This window comes from Atractosteus spatula, chromosome 3, assembly GCF_055471065.1.
Source record: "Atractosteus spatula isolate fAtrSpa1 chromosome 3, fAtrSpa1.hap1, whole genome shotgun sequence".
NCBI lineage: Eukaryota > Metazoa > Chordata > Actinopteri > Semionotiformes > Lepisosteidae > Atractosteus > Atractosteus spatula.
The window spans coordinates 12,006,865-12,029,751 of NC_142708.1; the positions used below are offsets into that span (position 1 = coordinate 12,006,865).

The window sequence follows — 22,887 nt, forward strand, 5'->3', positions numbered from 1 at the left end:
GATGCTACCATTATTTCAGTATGCTAGAGATCCCTCTATGACAATCTCAACAAAACGGCCCTTGTATTATGTTTACAACTAGGAAGGAAGCCTGAACTGTCCAATACTGAAAGGTCACCAGTCAATATTGCTCCTCATACACTGTACATGATACATTTATATCTTCCGCCATTGTACCACCAGGTGGGGCCATCACTGATTGATGTAAGGCTCATCAAAAAGGGGTTTAATTAACAAGTGGTGTCAGGGTGGTATTCGTATTACAAGAATATAAAAGACCTGTTGGAGTAAAACAAACTCAGAAGTACAGTTTATTTTCATATAAAAGAAAAATCTAACACAGAAGCATTACGAAGAAGGAATTTTTGCAAAAAGACCAGGAAACAGAACATTTAAGTTTTCTGTGATCTACATTTAATTATAAAGTCCAAAAGAATTACAGTGCATCATACCACAGAGGCAACGAGGTTGAAGAGTGCAAGTTCTCAGCCCCCCTCTACACATCTAGAGACAGCAAAGACTTACCATTGCTCAGAGTCCATGCCGACACTGTGTGGCTCCACTGACCCACTGAGCTGCACTTGAGACGCACTTTACACTGGTATTGCTGCTTGGTCTCCAGCTCCTTCAACTCAAGGCTGGAAGAGTTCCCCGGCACATTCATCAGCAGGACACGCTCAGGCTCGGATTTGGGAATGCATTCCACCTGGTAGACATGCTCCTCTTTCGGCAACCAGGTGGTGGCGTCCCAGGAGAGGGTCAGAGATGTCTGACTGACTGGCACCAGTTTAACTCCTGATGGTGGAAGGAGCTCTGGTCACACGGAACAGAAATTTCAATCAAGAGAGCTAGTAAAATGAAGGACCGGTAACAATATAAAAACCCTCTCATTCCTCAATTTAGTTTGTAATTAATTACATTGAAGTTGATAGATTTTCTTTTCATTGTTGGCCACCCTTAACATTTAGTGAAAAGGTTAAAACAGAGTTTTCCCCTTTTTTGTACACACAACAGTGTTAAAAGACCCTTTACTAATATTTCGAACAAAGACAAGACATTTATTACTCTGGAAAACATCATTCTGGCAATTCTTCACATTATCGTGAGGATACATTATGAAGCTCTTTGACTTCTTAGCATTCGCTTACATTTTCCAGCCACCATATTATCAAATTATTTTCAAAGCTACTTTTTTCAAGTCTCTTTTACACGCGGGTGGTGCTCGTTCAATAGACCCAGGCTCTTGAATCTTTAATTTCACAGTGTGAAAATGATCCTGATGTTTTTCCCCTGAAGAATAAAGCTTGTTGACATTATAAATGTACACATCTGCTATCTTCATCAGTATTTCCTCTTTCACTAATAACTTTTTGGCATTAAGTTACATTTGATTGTCGGTTACTTTTTTTTCCCTCCCGCAGAGAAACTGTGCAGTTTTTAAGCTTGTGGAGATGGTAAAGTCAGTGCGTTACCCAGCTGGAGAGTGGAGTAGGTGGCCATGGGACCCGGGAAGCCCATTCCTCCCTCTCCAGGACGACTCAACAGAACACACATGTTGTACTTTGTCACTGGGGTCAGGTTGTCCAGGTTCACCAGCGGCCCAGTCACTGCGAAAAACAGTAATGATGGACTATAAGCATCTGTTTCTTGTGAGAACACTTAAGGAAAACAAAAGAGAAATGCTTTATCATGCACTGTTTTTAACTAGTCCTAGTCTGACACACTCAGCTAGTTAAAGGACTTACAGCTTAAGCTGAATGTGTATCATGAACATCTGGGACAATCCAGCTATGTATGTCTTACACAGTAAATCACCAGAGGGCTGTGTCAGCATGCGTAGGTTGCAAAGGTACAAGTAAAGGCTTATTCCATGCAGAAAACAAAAGAGAAGAAAGGAAACAACGTTTTGGCTGTGGAGCCTTCTTTGGGTGAAGGATGAAGGCACCCAAAGAAGGCTCCATAGCCAAAACGTTGTTTCCTTTCTTCTCTTTTCAGCTTGGAATAAACCGTTACTTGTTCCCACACAGTGACTAGACCTGACCCCCCAGTGTTTTGCTGTGCGTTTGGCTACAATGGGCAGCGTGAGTGAAGCAAGATGTCGAGGAAGATAACCTGTGTTTATAACACGGGCCAGTGAAAACCTTTTATCTTTTACCTGATCACTTGTAGTTGTGTAGCATTTTTAATAATGGCTCGGTCTAATGGCAGGATATTGGTCTTTGAAAGAAAAGAAATGTCACTTCCTGTTTCCCTTGGGCACCTCTGGATCATCAACAGTTCCAGCAGAAAGGATATCTCAGCATAATTTCTATTTTAACTACTCTTACTAGGAAACAACTGTTAGGATGCTCTCATCAGATTTATCAAACTTTTCAAACTTAGGGTCTTAGGGTGGCATGTCTGCTGACTGTCTAATTTATGTGAAATTTTATGTTTGTTATTTTTTACCATGAGAGTGATTACGAAATCATGAAATATAAAAAACGATAACCAAACAGTAGCTAACGCTTATTTTAGAATTTCCTGATTATGTCTGAGTCAATGAAAAACTGAGGCAAAGTAAAAGATTAATCAAGTATTGTTTCCCTTTTACACGGCTGGGCTAGTGAACAGTCACCCTTAAATGTACCTTCTACAGACTCCCATGATGATGATGTATTAGCCTGCTTGTACAGGAGCTTCACAGATGTTATAGGTCCATCACCAATATACTGGTCCTTGTTAACTGAAAGCACCAGGTGATATGGTCCACTGTTGTTTAAAAAGGGAGGGAACTGGGGTGTTGGCAAGTCTATGAAAGAAGGTGAAATGTTGAAAAACATGCAAAGCATTTAAAAACATGAACAACCTTACACAGTAAACTAATACACTTCCACACAGGACTGGTGAGCATCTTTAATGCAAATCATTTGATAGCTTATAGATCCTAAGTGAATTTGAAAAGGCTTTCTCATTCAGATTCATTTAATTATTGAATTAACACTGAAAACCTTAAGACGGACCACAGTGAGAGACAGGAAACAATTGTGTCACTATTGGGGAAATGATCCTTTTCCACTGATTATGTACAGTACTTGGAGGGTTAGGAGGCTTTTGGGTTACACAGGATCTGTCTCTTTTAATCCAAAATGAAGGCTTGAGGTCCGTTTTACATTCCCTTACCTTTGACATTGACCTTAAAATATTTTACTTTCTGTCCAGCTGCTGTTTTAACTTGACACATCCACTTTCCAGAATCACGCAACGTTATTTTTTCCACCCAGAAGTGGGCAGTGGACTGGTTGCTCAAGGTTTCAGTATCTTTGGGCTGGAAACAAAAAGAAATATCAAACGAAGACTTTTATTATCTTAGTTCACATTGAACAGTGTCCATTGTGGCTGACATGACTCCTGATTCCTGCCAATCAAGACACAGTACGTACAGTATAGTAAGGATAAATAGGGGTGCCCATTGGTGAGAGTCTGGACTGAAAATAAAAGGATGGACTGTGTTACTTTGTTCACCTGTTTGCTAGCAGTTTTGTAAAAGTTCCCTCTGTTAACATAGAGCATTCATGTTTTGCATTACAGTTTGTTAAAGTCATATTCATCAGAACTCAAGTCAGGCACAAGCCCTGCACTGCTATAAAAAAAACATATATACTACAGTATGTATATTACATTACATACTGTATGTATGTTGCTTTAAGAACTAAATAAATGACTGCTAGAACCAATTATACTATTATACATTTGGACCACTATGCATATTATTTTTTAACTGTTTCTTGGCATGTCAATGACGTGTAACCTCAAAAGAAACTTAATTTAATAACACGGATTGAGCAACAACCAAATCTTGTGCACACCATCATGTCAAATATCCTCAGAGCATCATATGGAACACAAATAATAGGCAATAAAGAACATCTAAAATAATTATGTGCTGCTAGCATCTCATTACTGCTAAGGTATTCAACTATCTAACTGGTACTAACTGGTATCTAACTGGTATCTAAAATACCTCAAAAACACTTTCAAAACATTTAGACAACCTGTTTGTGTTAGTTCTGAACATCATATTCCTTGAAACCCTTTGTTAAACTGTAGTTTTTGCCCAGCCTATGCAAATAATTTACTTCCTATTTTTTACTTTAATATACAGTACATGTATATTCTCCTAATTAGGAACAAGTAATAGGTTTATTCCATGCTGAAAAAAAGAAGAAAGAAAACACAACGTTCTGGCCGTGGAGCCTTCTTAAGTTGTGTACTTTCTAGAAGTACATAACTCCTGTTCTCTGTAAACTGCTCTGGTGGCCAGTAAAACTTAAAATGAGTTTGAAAGTTGCTCCTTTTCATGTATCTTGTACTGAATGATATAGGTCCATATTATATTAAGGATTTATTATACAAGTACAGTCCAGTTTTTAATCTTTGAGCATCTTGCACTGCCAAATACTGCAATAGCCTCCACACAATTCCAGTGTGCACCCCCATCTCTGAACATATTGCCCAAAGCCATTAAAGACTAATGATTATTTCAATGCTTGCTTAAAGACAGTTTTAATGAAAGGTTGAAATGAGTAATGTGATGAGTTTGTTTAACTATGTCGGTATTATGAGCTTTTTTCCAGTTATCTTATGCTTCGGTTGTGGTTTCTACAGTGGGTTTCTTTCAAAGCACTCGTATATAAAATTGTATGTTTACTACTACTACAACCACCCGTATGGGACCAACCTTTTATGTACTTTTATAACAAAGGCCAGAACTGCAATGCAGAAGATTTTATCTCCTTATCTATTGCCTTAAGTTAACTCTTGGCCACTATGATGACAAGAAACCTACCTTCACTATTGTTTTGCAAGGTTTCTGCAGTACAATGTCCCCATGCAATGGAGGGGGATAACCAGTCGCAGTACAGGAAGTACCCCAATAGGATATCCCAGCATTCAGCTCTGTGTCGCTCAGACTGCTGATCACCTCTGGAACTGCGTCTAGAGATCATGTAACAGAAATGAGCCAGAGTAAAAATCCCTCCTACCAAATTTTCAGATTTGTAATTCTGTGGAAGGAAGAAGGCTAATTTAGAGCTACTGTACATATTGCTCTCCTGTGAAAAACAAGAACATAAGGAGTAAAAAGACTTTTCACTAAATAATTCAGACATTCTTTTCATTATCTTCCCAGCATCTGCACACAAAAATATCAAATACACTGATCTTAACATTGGTTTTTTCTATGCAACTTAATTTCAGATTATTTTTGTCCATACTGTTTATCTTTGTAGGTTCTTGTTGACATCTTATATTTGCATTTTCCTAGGTAAAGTACCCCACATAGAGGGCTGAATGTGTAAAGATAAAGAGGGCTGAAGATAAAGTAGGGGTAATGCTCCTCCCCTCCTCACAATCACCTATGGGAAGGTCTAACAGAAATGGGAACAGTTAGTAATCATGACCAAAAAGAGACGAAAGCAATAAGTAAAAGTAAACGACTGTATGAAAGCTCGAATACAGAAGGAGCTGTATGAAACCTTGTAAATTAAGATGAAAAGCGATGCCATTCAGATGAATATTTTCGTAGTCAAATGAAAACCATTCTTGGTTAATGTGATTAGTCGAAGGGACAACCAGCATTTCCATGGGTTGTTTCTATGGACTTTGTATTGTACTGTATGTACTGTACTGCTGCTGGAGTGCTGCCTCTGAATATTTACTGATATCTACCAGGGTAGTTCTATTAAGATACATAATATACAGCTTGGCTGCAGGAGCAGATATGATAGATAGGCCTGTGTCTCTGTAGTATCTTATAATGCAGTGTTCCTGCTCTACAGAACCTCATAGTACAGAATGATCTGCTCTTACCTTCTCTCTTGCAGTGAGAGTCATGTCTATCCTTGCAGACACAGCCCCGGAAACGGTCACAACTTCCTTGGCTACCACACTCACATTTCATTTGGCAATCAGCACCATAATAGCCTTCAGGACAGGCTGCAGCAATGAAAGACACAAAGACGCATCAATAAAACAAGGAATTCCCAACTTTGAAAACACCTCCCACGACAGGCACCAGTACAAACCTGATATTTCTAGCCTGAAAATTACCCTTCCCTCCTAGGTGTGCTGAGAGGACAGTCCAATTTGTATTTCCCATTTGTGTACAGTATGTGCTAATATGTACCATACTCACATTAAGGCCCATGGATCATAAAGCTTAGGATCAAGCTAGATTTCATCCCAAACAAAACCATGTAGTTGAGGGCTCTGCCAGTGAAGTTTGGCCTTTGCCTGCATCAAGGTAGCAGAATCTATGACGAATACAGTTGATGTACAGCCTACTGCATCTAGCTGACATTTGTCTGACAAACTGCATTATACAATAAATCAGTTTCAAATTATAGATGGACAAATGATATATAATATTCTATATTATCAATCAATTCCTGAGTTTTAATGAGCTTTTGTTGTGAGCATAAGCCACCCAGTTGAATCAAACAAAATCTGGAACTAAATGAAAGAAAATTCAGAACTGTCACAGCAGCAGACTGCAAAATAGAATGAATCAGCATGTGAAGTCTATGCTCTGCTTACACATTTTGTAGGGAACTCCACTGTTATATCATTATAGCATTACTGTTAATGCTTTGTTTAACATTAACCATTAACACTTTTTAATGGTTGAAGAAGCTCAAGTACCTGTGTCAGCATGCAAAGGCTGCAAATCAACATGGTTTATTCCATGCTAAAAAAGAAAAAAGAGACAACGTTTCAGCTGTGAACCGTTGTGTCTCTCTTCATTTCAGCATTTAACAAACCTTTACCTTTTTTTTGCTAGTAACAGCTGTTTTTTTAGAAACTGCATATTATGAGAACCTGTGTACTGTATTTTCACAGGTCCAGTTCCTCACCTTCATTGCAGGTCAGTCCCCTCCATCCTGTGGCACAAGAGCAGCCGTAAGGATCTCTAAGGCAGAAGACCAAGGACTTACAACTACCATCTTTGCACATTTCTTTGCAAGTTCTTCCAAATCGACCTGCACCACAGCCTGCAGACAAACAGACTAAATATTAATACACCTCTACAGTTTCTTTCTCCCACTACATAAGGAGCCAGTGAAAATTCCTGGTCATTAGAAGACAAATCTCAGTCCAAAACCTAGGTCTCAGTCCAAAACCATTTTTCATGTCTATCCCCATCCTTGTATCATACCAGCAACCAAACAAATAGACAATTGCAATCATCTTGTTTGCTTATCATCCTATTTCTACTTCAACAATCAGGAAAAGTCTATACTTTGCCCTTGACATACTGTGACTACAATGTAAGGCTACACCCTATTCCAGTTAATTCCAAGCTCACAGCAAAATACTAATTCTACTTCTTGTCAGAATACTAAATCTCAATCAATACATTGCACCAAATTCTCAACTTGACTCCATCCACTAACTTGAACTTAAATCTCATTAAGATCCTGGCCTCAAACACAAATCTTTACAGCAATTTAAGCTGTCTATGAAATACATGCATCACGCATTTAAAAGAGTTATATGCATCATGATTGAAAAGTAAAAAGCCTTTTACTGTACCTATTTCACAAGTCTTGCCCATGAAGCCTGGAGGACAGATACATTCCCCTGTCACGTCATGACACACGCCTTTGTTCTGACATTTTGGACAGACATGCTGACAGTCTGGCCCCCATTTCTGAGCTTCACATTCTTGGATAGAATCACAAAAACGTATCGTTAGTTTCTACTTTGGGATTGTTCATCTGAGAAATGTATTACTGTTAGCAGCACATTTCAACTGGTGATTCTTACGCAAGAATAAGACGGAGACCTACAATAATGGAATTCAGACGAGCTCTAGATAGGAACCCTTTTTTATGTATACTGTACAGTAATATAGTGTGATTAGATACAATTTATGATAAATTACCCAATTTGCTCCTACTGACAAAAAAAAACACACAGATGTTAAAGATAAGTTTTTAATTCCATATACTTGGAATACTACTGTTATACATAGTGAGACACAGTAAAATATTTTTATATTTAGAATATAAAAATTAGAATTAGATTAGAATCTTCAATTCTGCTTGATTTTTTTCTGAAACAATTTAAATTGTCTTTGTTTTCAATGATTTAATCTCTTCAGAGTCCTGTTTCCTACTTCATGCATGTTTAATTGCCTTACAGTACAGTATGTTGCTATCTTGCAAGTACTGCAAATACTTGAGCCTAGTAGCAGGGATTACTTATGGACGCAGTAGAAATACAGCAGAGAGTTCAATTTAAAAAATCTTCACCCAGTATTTCTACAGCTAGAGAATTAATGTGTTGTCTGTTCTGTACAGAATGCTTTTTCCTGGAAAATGGCTCATTGAGGGAAGCAGTTGCCACAAAAGACACTGACATATGAAAACTGAAATAAGAGGTGCACCGAGCAACCAGCGAAGTAACTAAAGAATGCAAATGATATAAACTATGGATTTAGAAGGACGTGTACTGTACATGACTCAAAGAGAAAAGTTCAGTAGCACTAACTTCTTACTATCAGCCTGGTGATTGCAGAAGTAGAAAGGAGGCCTGCAATGAAGTTTACGCTGTAGAACCCCGAGTCCTTTGGCTCCACAAGGTTGAGGGTATGGTTGAGTGTTCCCTGCACTTCATTTTTCGGGATCGAGTGAATGAAGCTGACTGAGAAGCACAAGAAAATAGATAACGTGAGCCACAATTCATGGTCAGAGCTACAACAGCTGTACACTCACAGATCGCACTGTGGGAAAGTGGTTTAATTCACACACCAAATGGAAAGTTAAGATGTTTTTTTTAAGCAGTACCCCAAAAAAAGCCTTAGCAACAGCACCTTGTATTTTTAAAATGATATCAATTAGATGAACCATCTAAAGCAATAGTTAAAACGGCATGATAATTGCACTGAACTGTGTTCACGACAGAACAGTAACAGCAGACTGGCAGGGTCATGTACTTAGTCAGCCCTGAATCAGAAAGCTCATTGAAGTGTTCCATGTCTCCAGAGCTCTACCTTGATAAAAATCCCCTTCCGTGGTTTAGTGACGCTCAGACAAAAGTTAAAGTTTGTACTTTTCAGGAATAACAATAAGGGTTTGATAACCCTTGCTTAATATTTTGATTGTGTATTAACTCTTTCCTTTAGGTAAATTTTGTGCAAAAGGCACTATGCCTTCTTGTCTGCTATACTCTATATTTAAAGGGTATTGGTGTTCACTGTTGAAGTAAAACTTCATTTTTTCCTCATTGGTATTAATGCTACCTTGTACATGGTGGAGGTATTATGCTATTACCACATGATATTACCACAATCCTGCTCCTGGTGAATCCTGTGTCTGCAGTTATTTTGCTCCATCCAGGCCCTTAATCACCAGCGCTGCTTGCTGCCAGTTGTCTATCTGCTTGCTTAGTCAGACTCTTTTCTGCATACAGGTCTTGTTTTACAGCATAACCTGCCATTAGGTACTGTAGATTAACAGGAAGTGTATAGTCTTCTGGGGCGCTGCTCAAGTGTGACAACCTGTAGGCTTGGGAGTGTAAAATGTTTTATTTTTTCTTTCCTTTTGTTATTGTTCTTTTCGTCTTGTTAATTTATGCGTGTTCAATGTGCTGTATTGGTTCTTAAATTGCCCCCCTGGGGATGAATAAAGTACTTTGAATTGAACTGAACTGAATTACAATTTACCATTTTTATAGATGACAGCGTCTTCTTCAACAACTTTTCTGCGAATGAAAGAAATATCGACGTCGTCACCCTTACTGGCTGTGATGGTTAAAGACCGTGGAAAGAAGGGGGCTGGAAAACAAAATTTGAATATGCAACAGAACGTACAAAATAATCCTACCAACCATCCTGTATTAAAAACATTCTACACGGTCCTCATTACATTGTCACATACTGTAGCGTGACTAACAAAGCACTGTCATTTTCATCACGCAGGAGAGCTTGTAAAGGCACTAGAACCTGAAGTGAAAACTCAAGAGGAAGTTTGCAGACAAACACTTCTTGCAGGAAACCATATCTAACTGAAGTTCTATTTCCCATTCATCTTCTGTGTTATTGTGTTCTGACAGGAGGAAACTTCTGTCTAAAATAAACTAATACAACCAATAATGACTTCATGTCTGAACCTACATTGAAATTCCAGCTGTAGGGTATTACAGTATGATACTTCAGAGTGGAGTAAAGAGAGTATGCTGTTACTGCTACAGAAACACTATTATTTGTCATTCATCTTAAAAACAATTCACAGGTCTCCGCTCAGCCTCAACTGAGGCAATATATTAAGAGCTAGCCTGCTGAGTTATCCCACCTTTTTTCTGTTTAAGGAAACGTTCCCAATTACTTAAGGTTGTACATAACACTTAAAAGTCAGTATTGATTCCTTCTGTATATAGTGACGTCCAAAACTAAACAAAATACTGGTACTGTTACAAAATGCAAAGAAAGAACTGCTAGAGCCACAAGTACCAGTAACATTATTAACATATCATAAGAAAAATAAAAACTATTTACCTTCGTTTAACATCTTGATTGTGTGCGCATTATATAAAGAGTCTTTGTTTTTTTCCCCACAGTAAAAGGCCCCAAAAGTCTTGTTTGTCTGTGTTTCCCAGGTAATTTTTGTGGCCAATTGATATCTGGTGTCTCGCGAGCCTTGTAAGACCCCCTGCTGGTCTTGTGAAGTTAAGTCTCTCCCGAAGCTGGGAAGCTGGCTGTCGCTCCACTCACTGTTGACACAGACCAGTGAGGAATCTGAGTTGGTCCCAAGGGGGTTCGGGTTTATTAACGTGAAGTCCACGGCCGCCAGTGCTGTCCCTGCCATAGTAAAAAACACATGGTTGGGTTATGAAGGAGAGGATCTAGATTGTAGAAGTCGGTTCTGAAGACATCCGTGTTAGCTGGAGTCACATTTCAACACGTGCAAGGTAATCTAGCTGTCTGTTGTATTATTTCTTCTGTCATAATTTCACAATTCTAGGTCACAACTGAGAATGACAAAGCCTTAAGGCCAGTGTGTCTCTACATATAATTATGCTTTGGGCTTCAATTGACCTTGAACGTCTTGAACGTCCTATAGCTTCACAATAAAGCACAAATGTTAAAATTCTCCAATTACATTAACACTAGGTTCAGGTAAACGAGCCAGTGTTTTAGCAGTATTAGCTGGGTTATTTGATTCTGACCTTGACCCTACTTAACTGATGGCAACTGGGGCCTAGAAGTCTGCAATGCGTACATTTCTTTTATTCCACGTCATGAGCCACAGGTGAACCTCCTCTCTTCCCCAGAAATGTTTGGAATCTTTAATTCATTTTGCTTTCACCAAAATCTAAATGTATCTAAAAAGTAACTTTAATTTCTGAAAAACACAGGAAGGATGATTTCTTGGGTATGTTTGGCAAGAAAATCAGTTTCATGAGCAACATAGCCTATGTTGATGTCAGCATGGAAAGACGTCATCTACAAAGGGCAACTGTGGCAGAAGCTCATAGCGCAAATTGTGATGTTGGTGCATTAAATCAAAGAGCGAGAAAAAACAGGCAAACAACTGCAAAACAACTGACTGCAAATTTTAACCTGGAAAAAAACTAAGTGGGACGTTATATTTGAGTTGTATCATTGCATGTTTGCAAGTTCAGTAGTGCAAGGAGCACAGAACCTAAAGTCATCAGTTGAATCATCCTTCACCATGTTCTTGACAAATAGAATCACGATGAACGCTTGGTTCCAACAGTGAGGGGGTCTGGTGGTTCCATGATGTTGTCGACTTCATTTTTCTGGCATGGTTTGAGTTAACTGATTCCCTTAGAAGGAAAGGTCAGTGCTAATTGCTACTTAACAGTACTGAGTGATCACCTTCACCCCATGTTGCAGTGCTTCTCTTTGTCCTGGGGCGTTGTCTTCTAGAATGAAAATACCCCCATCCACAGAGCACTGCCTGGTCGCCAATGGTTTCATAAGCATAACACTGATGTTTGGTTACCAGATATGATTGAAGAACAGCATTTATGGGATATCCTGCATTGACTGAGACAGATTTCTCCACCTCCATCCACCCTGCTTAGTTGACTTACTGTCTCACTGAAGAATGTTGCCATATCCCTCCTACAAAATTCCAGTCATTGGTGGAGATACGGGCCATATTGGTTACACATGGTGGCACAACACCTTATTAAGTAACTTTAGATCAGTGTTTTCCATTTTTTGTCTACTAAGAAAATAGAAGTATACAAAAGCAATGCATAAAAACGGCTAATGTAGATCATAGGCACTACCTCTTTTTATCAAAGATATAGTGTCTGTTCAAAAGAATAAATTCATAGAAAAAAATAAAAATAATAAATTCACAAATCTTATTCATTTTTCAATCTTATTATATTTCATTAATATGAAATATTAATATGCGAGTCTGAAATGTTTTATGCACAGAGTCGATAATCTGAGATGCTAAGTAAAACACAATTCCAAACGTGCCTTTTTGCCTTTCCAGTGCGGGTTTTTAAATGTGTGCACTTGTCAGCCTGATCATGATGATGTATGGCACGTTAGTCTCTGAAGGTTTAACCATGGAGGTCAGCGCTCCCCATTGCACAACAGTGACCTCATCTGGGTTCGTTATTGATCGTTTCCATATGTTTCCCACTTGTAAAACACACTTGCATGCAAGCATTGGTATTTAGGGAGACATTAAGCATGACTTTAAATGTGTTGTTTAGGAATGTATCACCAAGTCCATTATAGTTTAGGACTCTTCTGGTGGGGTTAAGACACATCGTTGTTAACATACGGAAAGATCAGCCACTGAAATACGTTACTGTTGAAATTCTGAACATATTCACAACATGATTCCTATTTTTTTCCCTTTCTCTGCTTAAAAATCTTAGGTTGCAAATGTTAAACTCTATTTCTAAAGCAAGGCAACTGCAAGTACACCATTGATTCCAGTCAATAATAGGTAAACACTGTTTGTTTTAAATATGAAACAAAATATTTTAGATTAAGGTTCATTAGTACATTACAAATACTCTGAAGTGTTTATGCACAGTGGGACGCTATGGACATTTTTGAGAAATGATTTCAATAAGTAATCAACTGCTATTAGTAGTTTAGAACAGAACTGTAATAGGTTACAGAATTTTATTCCAAACCTGAATGCTCAAATGGAAGGGTAAGATCACGGTTATGGTCAATGTCAGTTAAAACTAACAGAAAAAAACTGAAATATGTTTAATGCATGAGTATTCAGACCATTCTTCTTGGCCTGTTTGCTTGAGACATTGCTTGAGAATCGCTTATTGACAGCAGTTTTGAAGTATTTCCACAGATTCTCAGTAAAATACAAAGTTACAAGCCAGGCCATTGACTTTCTTAAAGACAAGAGTTTGAGGAGTGAAGCCCTACGATTTGCCAGTATTTTGAACCATCTATGTTCCTAACAGTCTTGACAAGCTTTCCAATCCCTGCTAATGAGAATCAGAACTTATAGCATGTCATCACCATAAATGACTGTAGAGTTGCTGTTGAAAGAGTGATGCACTATGTGTGATGTAACACTTTGCATGTAGACGAAAAGTTTCAGTTTTGTCTTGTTTGACTAACAAACTTTTCACCACATGTCTACATCATCTCTTAGGTGGTTTATTGCAAACCCCAAGCTGGATCTAAAATGTTTTTTTTAGTTCCACACAAACCCCTTTGGTTGAGTGACCAGAATATTAATCAATGATCGTTTTCTCCCATCTCAGTCACTGAACTCTGCAACCCTTTCAAAATCGCTGTTTACCTCATGGAGCATCTCTAACTAGTTTCCTCTAAGTTCTGTCTGGGCGCCTTCAACCTCTTTGATTGTCTTCAACATACTGAGAGAGATATTAAGGACCATCATAATGTTTGATCTTCTGGTCTGAACCTTTATACAGCACAACTTAATCCCTGAGATGTTTTGAAAGCTCTTTGGTCTGATGATTCCTTAGATGAATTATTCTTGTCAGTAAAAAAAATACCCAACTCAGAGACCTTACAGAGACAGGTGTATTTATTCTGAAATTAATTAAATCACTGTTATTGCACACAAACATAGAAAACACAACTAAAATAAATAGGAAATTTGTGCCCGCACATTAATTTAGGTTTGCCACAGTAGAGGGTTTGAATACTTGTGTAATCTTGAATTTTCCAGCTTGCTTTCGTATTAACTTTATGAAAATTCTTATTTTTGTTTTGCGTTAAATGTGTGGCTGTGTATAAAACAAATATTGACTGCATCAAAATTATTATTATTATTATTATTGGTGGTGGTGATAGCGGTATTAGCAGTATGTTAGAAATAAAGTGAAGGCATAAAAAACTAAAATATGTCAAATACAATTAAAAACTATTACACATTTCTTTACACATCCTTATTTAGATAATTTATTAATAGGTCTATAGGATTGTCCATGTGTTGTGGTCTATATCAAGCAAATTAATATATTCCAAAATGTTAACATTTGATTTGATTTGACTTGAATTGGTAATTTGTACTTTATTGCTGCAATCTAAAATAAAAGTAATGGAAATGCCACAATTTGACAATGACTGCATTAATAACGTTACTGAAAAATGCAAGCTTGTTTTACATGTCCATGTAACTAGTTACTCCCAATGCTGGCTACAGTCCAAGAAAAAGCCTAGAGATTTTGGCAGATATTTGAGCCATGGAATGGGTCTTTGACTTTAAAATTAATAATATTTTTTTCCATGTATCACATTATTTTAAGATTTTATACAAATCTTAATTAATCATTACATTTGGCAAATTTTCCCTTTATTTTAAACAAAACCAGGTGGCATATTTCAGTGCTATTGCACAGCAAGAACCAAAGATTACATTACTTGAGATATATTGTTTTACAAAGACGACACACCCTTGCAAGAACTGACTTACTGCCACAGCTAATCTTGATATTCAATGGTATTTCCTATTTTCGATTGAAATACTCATTTTTTTAAATATTGTTAAGACACCAGCAATGTTAAAAACGAAATTTGTCATGAACTAACTAGACTGTAAAACATTAATATTATTTTGCAGTAATTTGTATGCATGCTAAATGTTTGCTTCAGCGTTTCTTGGAAACTAGACCATTCCAAAGAGCACTAACAAAGTCGTCAAGATTAATGATGAAAATGTCTCTTATCTGAGAGTGTAAGTGCTAAATCACTTGAGTGTTTCCATTGTGTTTCTCTAACAGGGGGTCAATATGTCGTTACTTGTTTTCTAAACATGTTAAATTAGGCGCCAAGAAGGAAGTAACTGTGACTTTTGAAACTGAGCATAAAAATAACAACGAGATACCCAACTTCTGTGTCAAAAACTCAATGAACTGTTCTGAACAGAATTAAATTAGTTTACATCATGTGCCTTCTAACGCAAAAGATACAAAGATTGTTCAGACTGGTAATTCAATGTTTTTTGTAATAGAAATGTATTAGCTTTTTTCTATAGAATTATCTTTAGTTCATATGTTTGGTGATTCAGTCACTGAACACTTTCCTCATTAGTGTCCTTTCTAACTGTAATTTTATAGTATTATGATCTTTCTGTTGGATGTCCTCACACTACGTTAGGTTGTTTCCAAAATACTGTTGTTGAGGCAGTATCGCCATATAATTATGAATGATTCATATTTTGATATTTTAATTAGGCATCATACTTTGTAAAAATAATTGAATCCTCTTCTTGCCTTTCATACAGGGAAACCATGATGTTCTCTTACAGTTTGTGTACAGTGCTACTCTATATTGATTCTTAAGTGCCATATCTTACTGTAAGTTTAAAGGAAGTCTATCACTTCTCTTGATCTTCTGGTAAATATTTTAATTTTTTTAGTTTTTAAACAGTGTTTTTATCTTATTGAGTTTATGGAATAATTTTTGAGTTTTCTAGAATGAGTTGTGCTTTTAGAGAACACAGGATTTTTGTCTTCCTGCTGAGCTTATCTGCACCAGAATCTGTCATGACAAATAAAATCCACTTAAACAACAGGCAAAAAATCCAACTAAATACCCTGCCCCGGAAATATAAGCAAAGCGGAACTCTTTTAAAAGAATATGTGATGAAACATCAATTAAACACTTAAAAGCTATATCCTGTTCACAGACACAAGATCCCTCTAAAGGTTCTGCATAACAAAGACCAGTATACTATACTTGTACAATGCCGTCCAAATTAATTGAGACAGCAAAGTCACAACTATGATTCTGGCTTTACACCCAAGCAATTTGCGTTTGTGATCACGAGATTAATATGAATTGATGATGTTAGAACAGAAACATATTTTGGTTTCAGCCTAGTGATTTTGAAGTGACCATAACTATTGGGGGACTTCCACTTACATTTTAGCCAGGAGCTGCAAATCACAACTGGCAGCCCACTGAAGCTAAGCAGGTGTGAGCCTGGTCAGTACCTGGATGGGAGACCTCCTGGGAAGAACTAAGGTTGCTGCTGGAAGAGGTGTTAGTGGGGCCAGCAGGGGGCGCTCACCCTGTGGTCCAGGTGAGTCCTAATGCCCCAGTATAGTGATGGGGACACTATACTGTAAGAAGGCGCCGTCCTTTTAGGCGTAAAACCTAGGTCCTGACTCTCTGTGGTCATTAAAAATCCCAAGGTGTTTCTTGAACAGAGTAGGGGTGTTTCCCATTGGCCTTTACCAATCATGGCTGCCTAATAATCCCCATCTGTGAATTGGCTTCATCACTCTGTTCTCCTCCACACTGATAGCTGGTGTGTGGTGAGTGTACTGGTGCGTTATGGCTGCCGTCACATCATCCAGGTGGATGCTGCACACTCTTGGTGGTGGAGGGGAGTCCCCATTACCTGTAAATCCCTTTGAGTGGTGTGACCAGAAAAGTGCTATATACTGTAAGTGTAAGGAATTATTATTATTATTATTATTATTATTATGTCAATACTTGGTTACATACCCCCTTGGGACTATAACTGCAGGAAGTCTGTGACTGAGCTCACCAGACTGGTTAATCATTTTAGATGCATTGCTGCAGCCACTTAGAGTTATTAGCTATTCTTGTTCTGTCTTCAGTGTTTTCTTCAGCATGTTCAATTGGATTCAAATCAGGATGTTGACCTGTCCAGTCTGAGGTTTTCCATTTTTATTCTCCTCCTTTATTACATTGGCCACTAAGGATTATTGTCTAAGATTATTGTTCATTGTTATTATGGTGAAGCACCATCTGCCGTATAAAGCATTTTCTTATACCTCGACAGAGAAAACACTTCTATAGACATTAATTCTGCTGCTTTCCTCATTAGTTAGCATCATGAAAAAAGACCAATTACAAAGGCAACCATGTGTGCAAATCAATTAAAATACTGCATATACTGCAGAAGATTGTGTCTCATTAAGAATGCAATACATTTAACTTATTTATTCTATAACAGCATATATATACTATATATATTTCTTACTATTTAAAGGATGTCAGCTTTCGAAAAACATGGCAGGGTAGCCTGTCGTAGCTTGTTGTAGGCTAGCTCCCATGACTCTTTGAGCTTCCCATTCATTTTTACAAAGAATTAATTTTACTCAAATATTAAGCATTTATATTTCTGGTGATTAAAGCAAACTCTGTGGAAAGGAATGTCTTTCACTGCAATTAATGCTTGAGAGTAACTATTAATGATAGGTTTTATCATTAGTTCTTTGTGTCCATTGTACACATCAACAATATATACACACAAAGAATAAAACAATTAAAAACCTTGGTTTAAGATGATTCATCTTGAGCGAGCTGCTCACAATGCCATGCCACTTACTCCTCAACTAGATCTACTGAAAATATTGATATCTCGCCAGTTTTCCAGCTTTCAGTAAATTAAAGTAATGAGGCACAAAACCAAAGAGATCCAGAAGCATTGGTCTGTTATTACTAAATACTGAAGAGATTTACACATTACAAAAGGAAAAAGAGCAAGGGGCATGATGTAACTGCCTAACAACGGAATGGTACTGGATCCTATTCTAAAAGCAAAAATACTCTATTTACAGAAATAATAAATATTGGTCAGGTTTGATACACTTTTGTGTGACTACTTTGATATTTGGAAAATATTAGTAATATGTGGAAAACTGGGGACAGACTGCTGTAAATCTGATTAGACTATCCAGCAGGAAAAGCCAGATTAAATAACTGATCTCCTGATTACCCAGGAGGTGCTTTTGGGCACTGTAGCCGAACTTCAAGATACTGTTGAACAGATGCAGCTCAGACGTGAAGGCTATGAATTTTAGCAGATCTTTTCATGGCTGAGATGCAACTGAAAATCTGTGTTTTCAATGAATGCAAAGAAAGGTGAAGAATGTTTAGCAGGCATGTTAATAACTCGAATTAATTGGAACAGACATGCAAGATCAAAGCACATCTCTGTTCTATTATGGAAACCTCCTGCTGAATGTAATGTTCCAGGTCATAAATTTAGAGTGAGAAAGTGTTAATTTGAGCCTGGTTTGAAACAGCTGTATTATACACTTATGTGATACTGGCAGAGTTTGTAACAGCTAAAAAATGTAACATTAACCATGTTTTTTTTCAAGGTTCATGACATGCTTTCTGTAGACATCTTGCTTTAATAGATTTTGTCTAAACTGAGGACAACTGACACCTCTTTGTCCATTTGCTGGAATTGCATGTCTTTTACACTTTGTTAAAAAAAAAGAAATTAATGTAATATGAACGCATTTTGGACTACGTACAAAAAAAGCAAACTCAATCCTCATTTCTAGTGTAATTAGTCAAGGATCAATGCAGATGTTTTACAGGGTCACTATAGACTGTTAAGAGTCAACATATTACTCTTACTCTTTAAGAGTCAACATATCTCAGTCTGTTTTGGAATATTTATGAAAGAATATTAATCCATTAAGGTGAACTTACTGAATAGCTTTGATTTTATATTGTAGATAAGTATGTGCTTTAATAATGATAACAACTGAAAATTCCAATTGAAATTCCGATAAAGCTCTGTAACTTTCCTCTCTTTAATATATCTGACTGCTGTTCTTCTGCCACATTGCTATTTTTGTATTTTTGTTTTTAGCTCGTCTTTATTTTACCGTCTAGCTGTTGCATTGTTTTTCCTCACGTTGATTAAAATGGTTGAATGTGCTCTATTTTTGTTTGCCCAAGGAGTAACATATCATAACATTAAAGCGAAGTGCGGGCTATGAACTAACCAGTACAGAGTTTGGGTGTGGGTTGGAAAGGAGGAGAGGAAGTATGGTGTTCCAGCTCCTGTTTTTTCAAATGGAATCCCGGCATTTAATGTTACTTACATAATTCAGATCATAGGTTTTGTTTATTGCATTACTTCATGGCTTAAAAGGTTTCAATTAAAACATTGCACATACTGTAGGAAGGGATGTTGACTTTTTTACCCTCCTTGTCACAATTGTAGCTAGTAGTTCTACTACTATTTTGGTTAATGTTTAGGAAACCTGTACAGTATAATAGTTTATTGGAAACTGGAAAGCTTTTTTTTATATTTTGGGGTTAGAAAGAAACAGCACTGATGAATGCATTTCAAACCACAATAAAAGTGCAATATACACAGTGACAAAATGTTTACTGACATGAAGTGGCCTAATTACATTGTAAAGAATATATCTCTCCTAATCCAATAAAAATATTGCTCTCAACTTTGAGACGGTTTTGCCGACAAATACTTCTTACTTGTTAGCTCTGCATGCAGATCACATTAGAACATTGCTGCAGTGAAATGTCTGCTGCACAACCTGTACTTTTTCGGTCATACAGTACATCGCATTAGATCAGTCATTACAGTGACTAGTGAGCAGGAAGGGCCATTTTACATCGCAATTCTAGCGAACTCTCACTCTCGCCCTTAGTGAGACCAGGGGTTGGTGACATCAGGGTGACTTACAGTATTTTCACAAAGATAACCATTTTGTGCTTAATCCAAAATTTGTAATTTAATCTATACTGTCAATTAACTTATTCTGTTACAGAAATTATACCAGAGACAACCAGACTCAGAAATTGGGACTGCAGTTCCCCTTTGCAAGAGAGTTGCTACTGTACATGATAATAAAAGTACTGCAGCAGAGTATTGAAATGTGAGGACTATATTACAGAAAAGCCCCATCATTCCAAGTATAAACTATCTTCACAACAGTCAAAACCAAGTACTCAGCACTAATCCCCATTACAATAAAAATAATAATAATAAATATATTTATGTCCCTGTAATAAAAAGTACCCCAAATCCCATAAATATTGCTAAATATATTAACACAGAGTTGCAACGCCATTTAATAAGGATGGAATGTGAATGAATACCACAATGTTCTTGACATGAATCTGACAAAGACCTTATGGCATCATACAGAGTCAGTAAAAAAAATAAAAGCCATTTAATCAAATTATTGATGAAATTTTGTTTTGGAATAAATTCACAATTTTATACAGTATATGTTTGAGTAATAATGTTTGTTCCGTGTCACATTTTATTCTGTTTAATAGATTCTGTATGTTCTGTGGAAAACAACACCATTACTATTGCTCTTTCTTATTAATAATTCACCAGCAATGCATGAACAGCAAAAAATATCAAGAAATTGAGATTTGTTTTAAAATATGACTAATTTCTACATTAGCATTCAATGTTAAGTTAATGCAAATCTTCTTAAACTCGATTTTAAATGTCCCTTTCATATTTTTTGTCCATCACACTGCAAACAACACTGCAATCTTTCCCAACTTTAAATAGCTAATAGTTTATTATTTCCTATTCGCACAGCAACCAGAGTCCCTGAAATTAAAAGACATTTAAATTAATGTCCCTCAACAAAAAGTTATAAAATTGTACACAGGCTTCCTAGCACTAAATTTTAGCAACCACTGACTAGTTTTAATTATCCTCTTTTAGTTAACAGTTGATACAGGATTTTTGTCTACAAGAACAGATTAAATATTCAAGAACAAAATATGTTAAACTAAATTATGGCATTTTAAAGTTCTTTAAATATTCCTTATTAACGTAACCAGAACTATTAACATAACTTGTGCAAGGTAGTGTAAAAACGTCTTCAACATTTCATTCTCTTTCGTACAGTGAAAATGCATACAAGATTTCATAGCGCTCCACTGGGCTGTTGTATTAGAAATCATGGGCTGCTCTAACTACAGAAGCCCCATTTAGTGAGTGGAGGCATTTTATGACCCTAGAAAAAAATGATTAATATTTGTGAAACAAAGAACCAGGAGACTTACCTGAAATTAACAAACAAGTGAAGTAAAAGACTGTGGAGGGTAAATAATCCATTTTCCTCAGCTTAATCGATCTGAGTTGCCGGTCCCAATCCATTCTGCATAGTATTTGCTCGGCACCAACGGCAAGGGAGGGTTGTGGCTGCCTTGTGTTGAGACCTTGATGGGGGTCAGAGGAGCTTGTCACTGCACATCTTTGCTGCTCTGAAGTGGTGAGCTTCTCTTTCACTCCTCCAGCGCTGTCCAGGCACTGGGAGTTTAAGAGTTCCTTTTTCCTGTTTCCTTTTCCATATGAGGATGGGAAAGGCAGGGTCTGAACAATTGCTTAACATTACTTGCACTCCCACACAGCAGGTCCTGAATTTAAGCTGAAAACTTAAACATTACAAACTGATTAGGAGATCTTCCGCGACTGAAAACAGAACAGATCCTAACCAACAAATAACAACCCAAAGTTTGCAAACAAGAGTAGGCTCTTCAGCCAATATATTTTATTTGTAAAAAAGAAGAAAGAAAACACAATGTTTCGGCCGTGGAGCCTTCTTCAGGTGTGGAGAAGAAGGCTCCACCTGAAGAAGGCTCCACGGCTGAAACGTTGTGTTTTCTTTCTTCTTGTTTTCAGCATGGAATAAACCTATTACTTGTTCCTTTGCAGCCTATGCATGCTGATGCAGCTACCCACCTGAACTACTATTTTGTTTGTAGCTAATTGCTTAGAGTCTCATGCTGCAATGTCTTCAAAGATTGGGACCCCAAAAGTGGTTGGGTTTCAAAAACGTGACTGGATAGCTTGCTCTCCAAGTCCTATGAACCTTTATGTAAAGAAAGTGTGGTCAGCTTTAAATGAACTTCTCCTAGCAGAGAAGTTTGTAGAACTTTAAAAACTCAATTTCCGAGTTCTATATTCTATGTTTACTGAATGTAATAAATACTTTTAGCCCAGTGATTTTAAAAACAACAATAATATAAGGCATATCAGTGCTGCACTTCCAGGAAGGAGACTCCAATATCAAAGACTCGTTCATTATCATCACTACCAATGGAAAACCTATTTCCTTCTCTCTGTCATCAGTCATATCATAGGCAACTGCTCCAGTAAGCAAACTTTGCAGATGTCTATTTTTTTTAAAAACGTGGACTATCCCAGGAAAAGTCATGGGAAGCTGACAGTGTTTGGTGTGTTTACATTCAGGATGTGTTTACATTTCAGAGCCTGTTCCAGATGAATGGCACAGACATGATGGAAATTTGGTTTACAACTGACAAATCTCCATATTTTGCTTTCAAATTGCAAAGCTAAACTTTCCAGCAGAAGCTTGGCATTGAGCAGATAATAATGATGCATGGTACTTTTTAAACGTTAAGCATTCAATGTTAAGACAATTAACACTTACGATCTCAACAATTTCATTGAAATTCCAAACTTTTAAGTGGATATCTTTTGGAACCAGGTAATTAATCTAATCTGAAAAAGAGAATTTTAAGCTAAGGAAGGAAAGTGATATCTATTTTTACAGATGGGCTGTATACAAAGGGAGCTACAGTATCTGGGCTCTACAGTATGTGTTGAGAGGACC

The 22,887-nt window shown here is 37.1% G+C and overlaps 1 protein-coding gene across 3 annotated transcripts in view; it reads right to left on the minus strand.

The window, feature by feature from the left end:
* tek (TEK tyrosine kinase, endothelial) overlaps positions 1-21,539 on the minus strand; it is a 30,760-nt gene extending 9,221 nt beyond the window's left edge. For 2 of the 3 annotated variants that reach the window (XM_088911028.1, XM_088911031.1), the window contains exons 1-12: positions 21,314-21,539; positions 10,538-10,840; positions 9,707-9,817; positions 8,533-8,685; positions 7,573-7,704; positions 6,894-7,031; positions 5,851-5,976; positions 4,829-4,977; positions 3,163-3,307; positions 2,630-2,791; positions 1,473-1,607; positions 526-813 (exon numbers count right to left, since the gene is read on the minus strand). In XM_088911028.1, coding sequence (XP_088767154.1) covers positions 526-813; positions 1,473-1,607; positions 2,630-2,791; positions 3,163-3,307; positions 4,829-4,977; positions 5,851-5,976; positions 6,894-7,031; positions 7,573-7,704; positions 8,533-8,685; positions 9,707-9,817; positions 10,538-10,840; positions 21,314-21,407 — 1,936 coding nt within the window. In that variant the 5' untranslated portion in view covers positions 21,408-21,539. The remainder of the gene's footprint in view (positions 1-525; positions 814-1,472; positions 1,608-2,629; positions 2,792-3,162; positions 3,308-4,828; positions 4,978-5,850; positions 5,977-6,893; positions 7,032-7,572; positions 7,705-8,532; positions 8,686-9,706; positions 9,818-10,537; positions 10,841-21,313) is intronic. The other variant, XM_088911029.1, reaches the window with a different exon arrangement.
* Between the last annotated feature and the right edge of the window lie 1,348 nt (positions 21,540-22,887).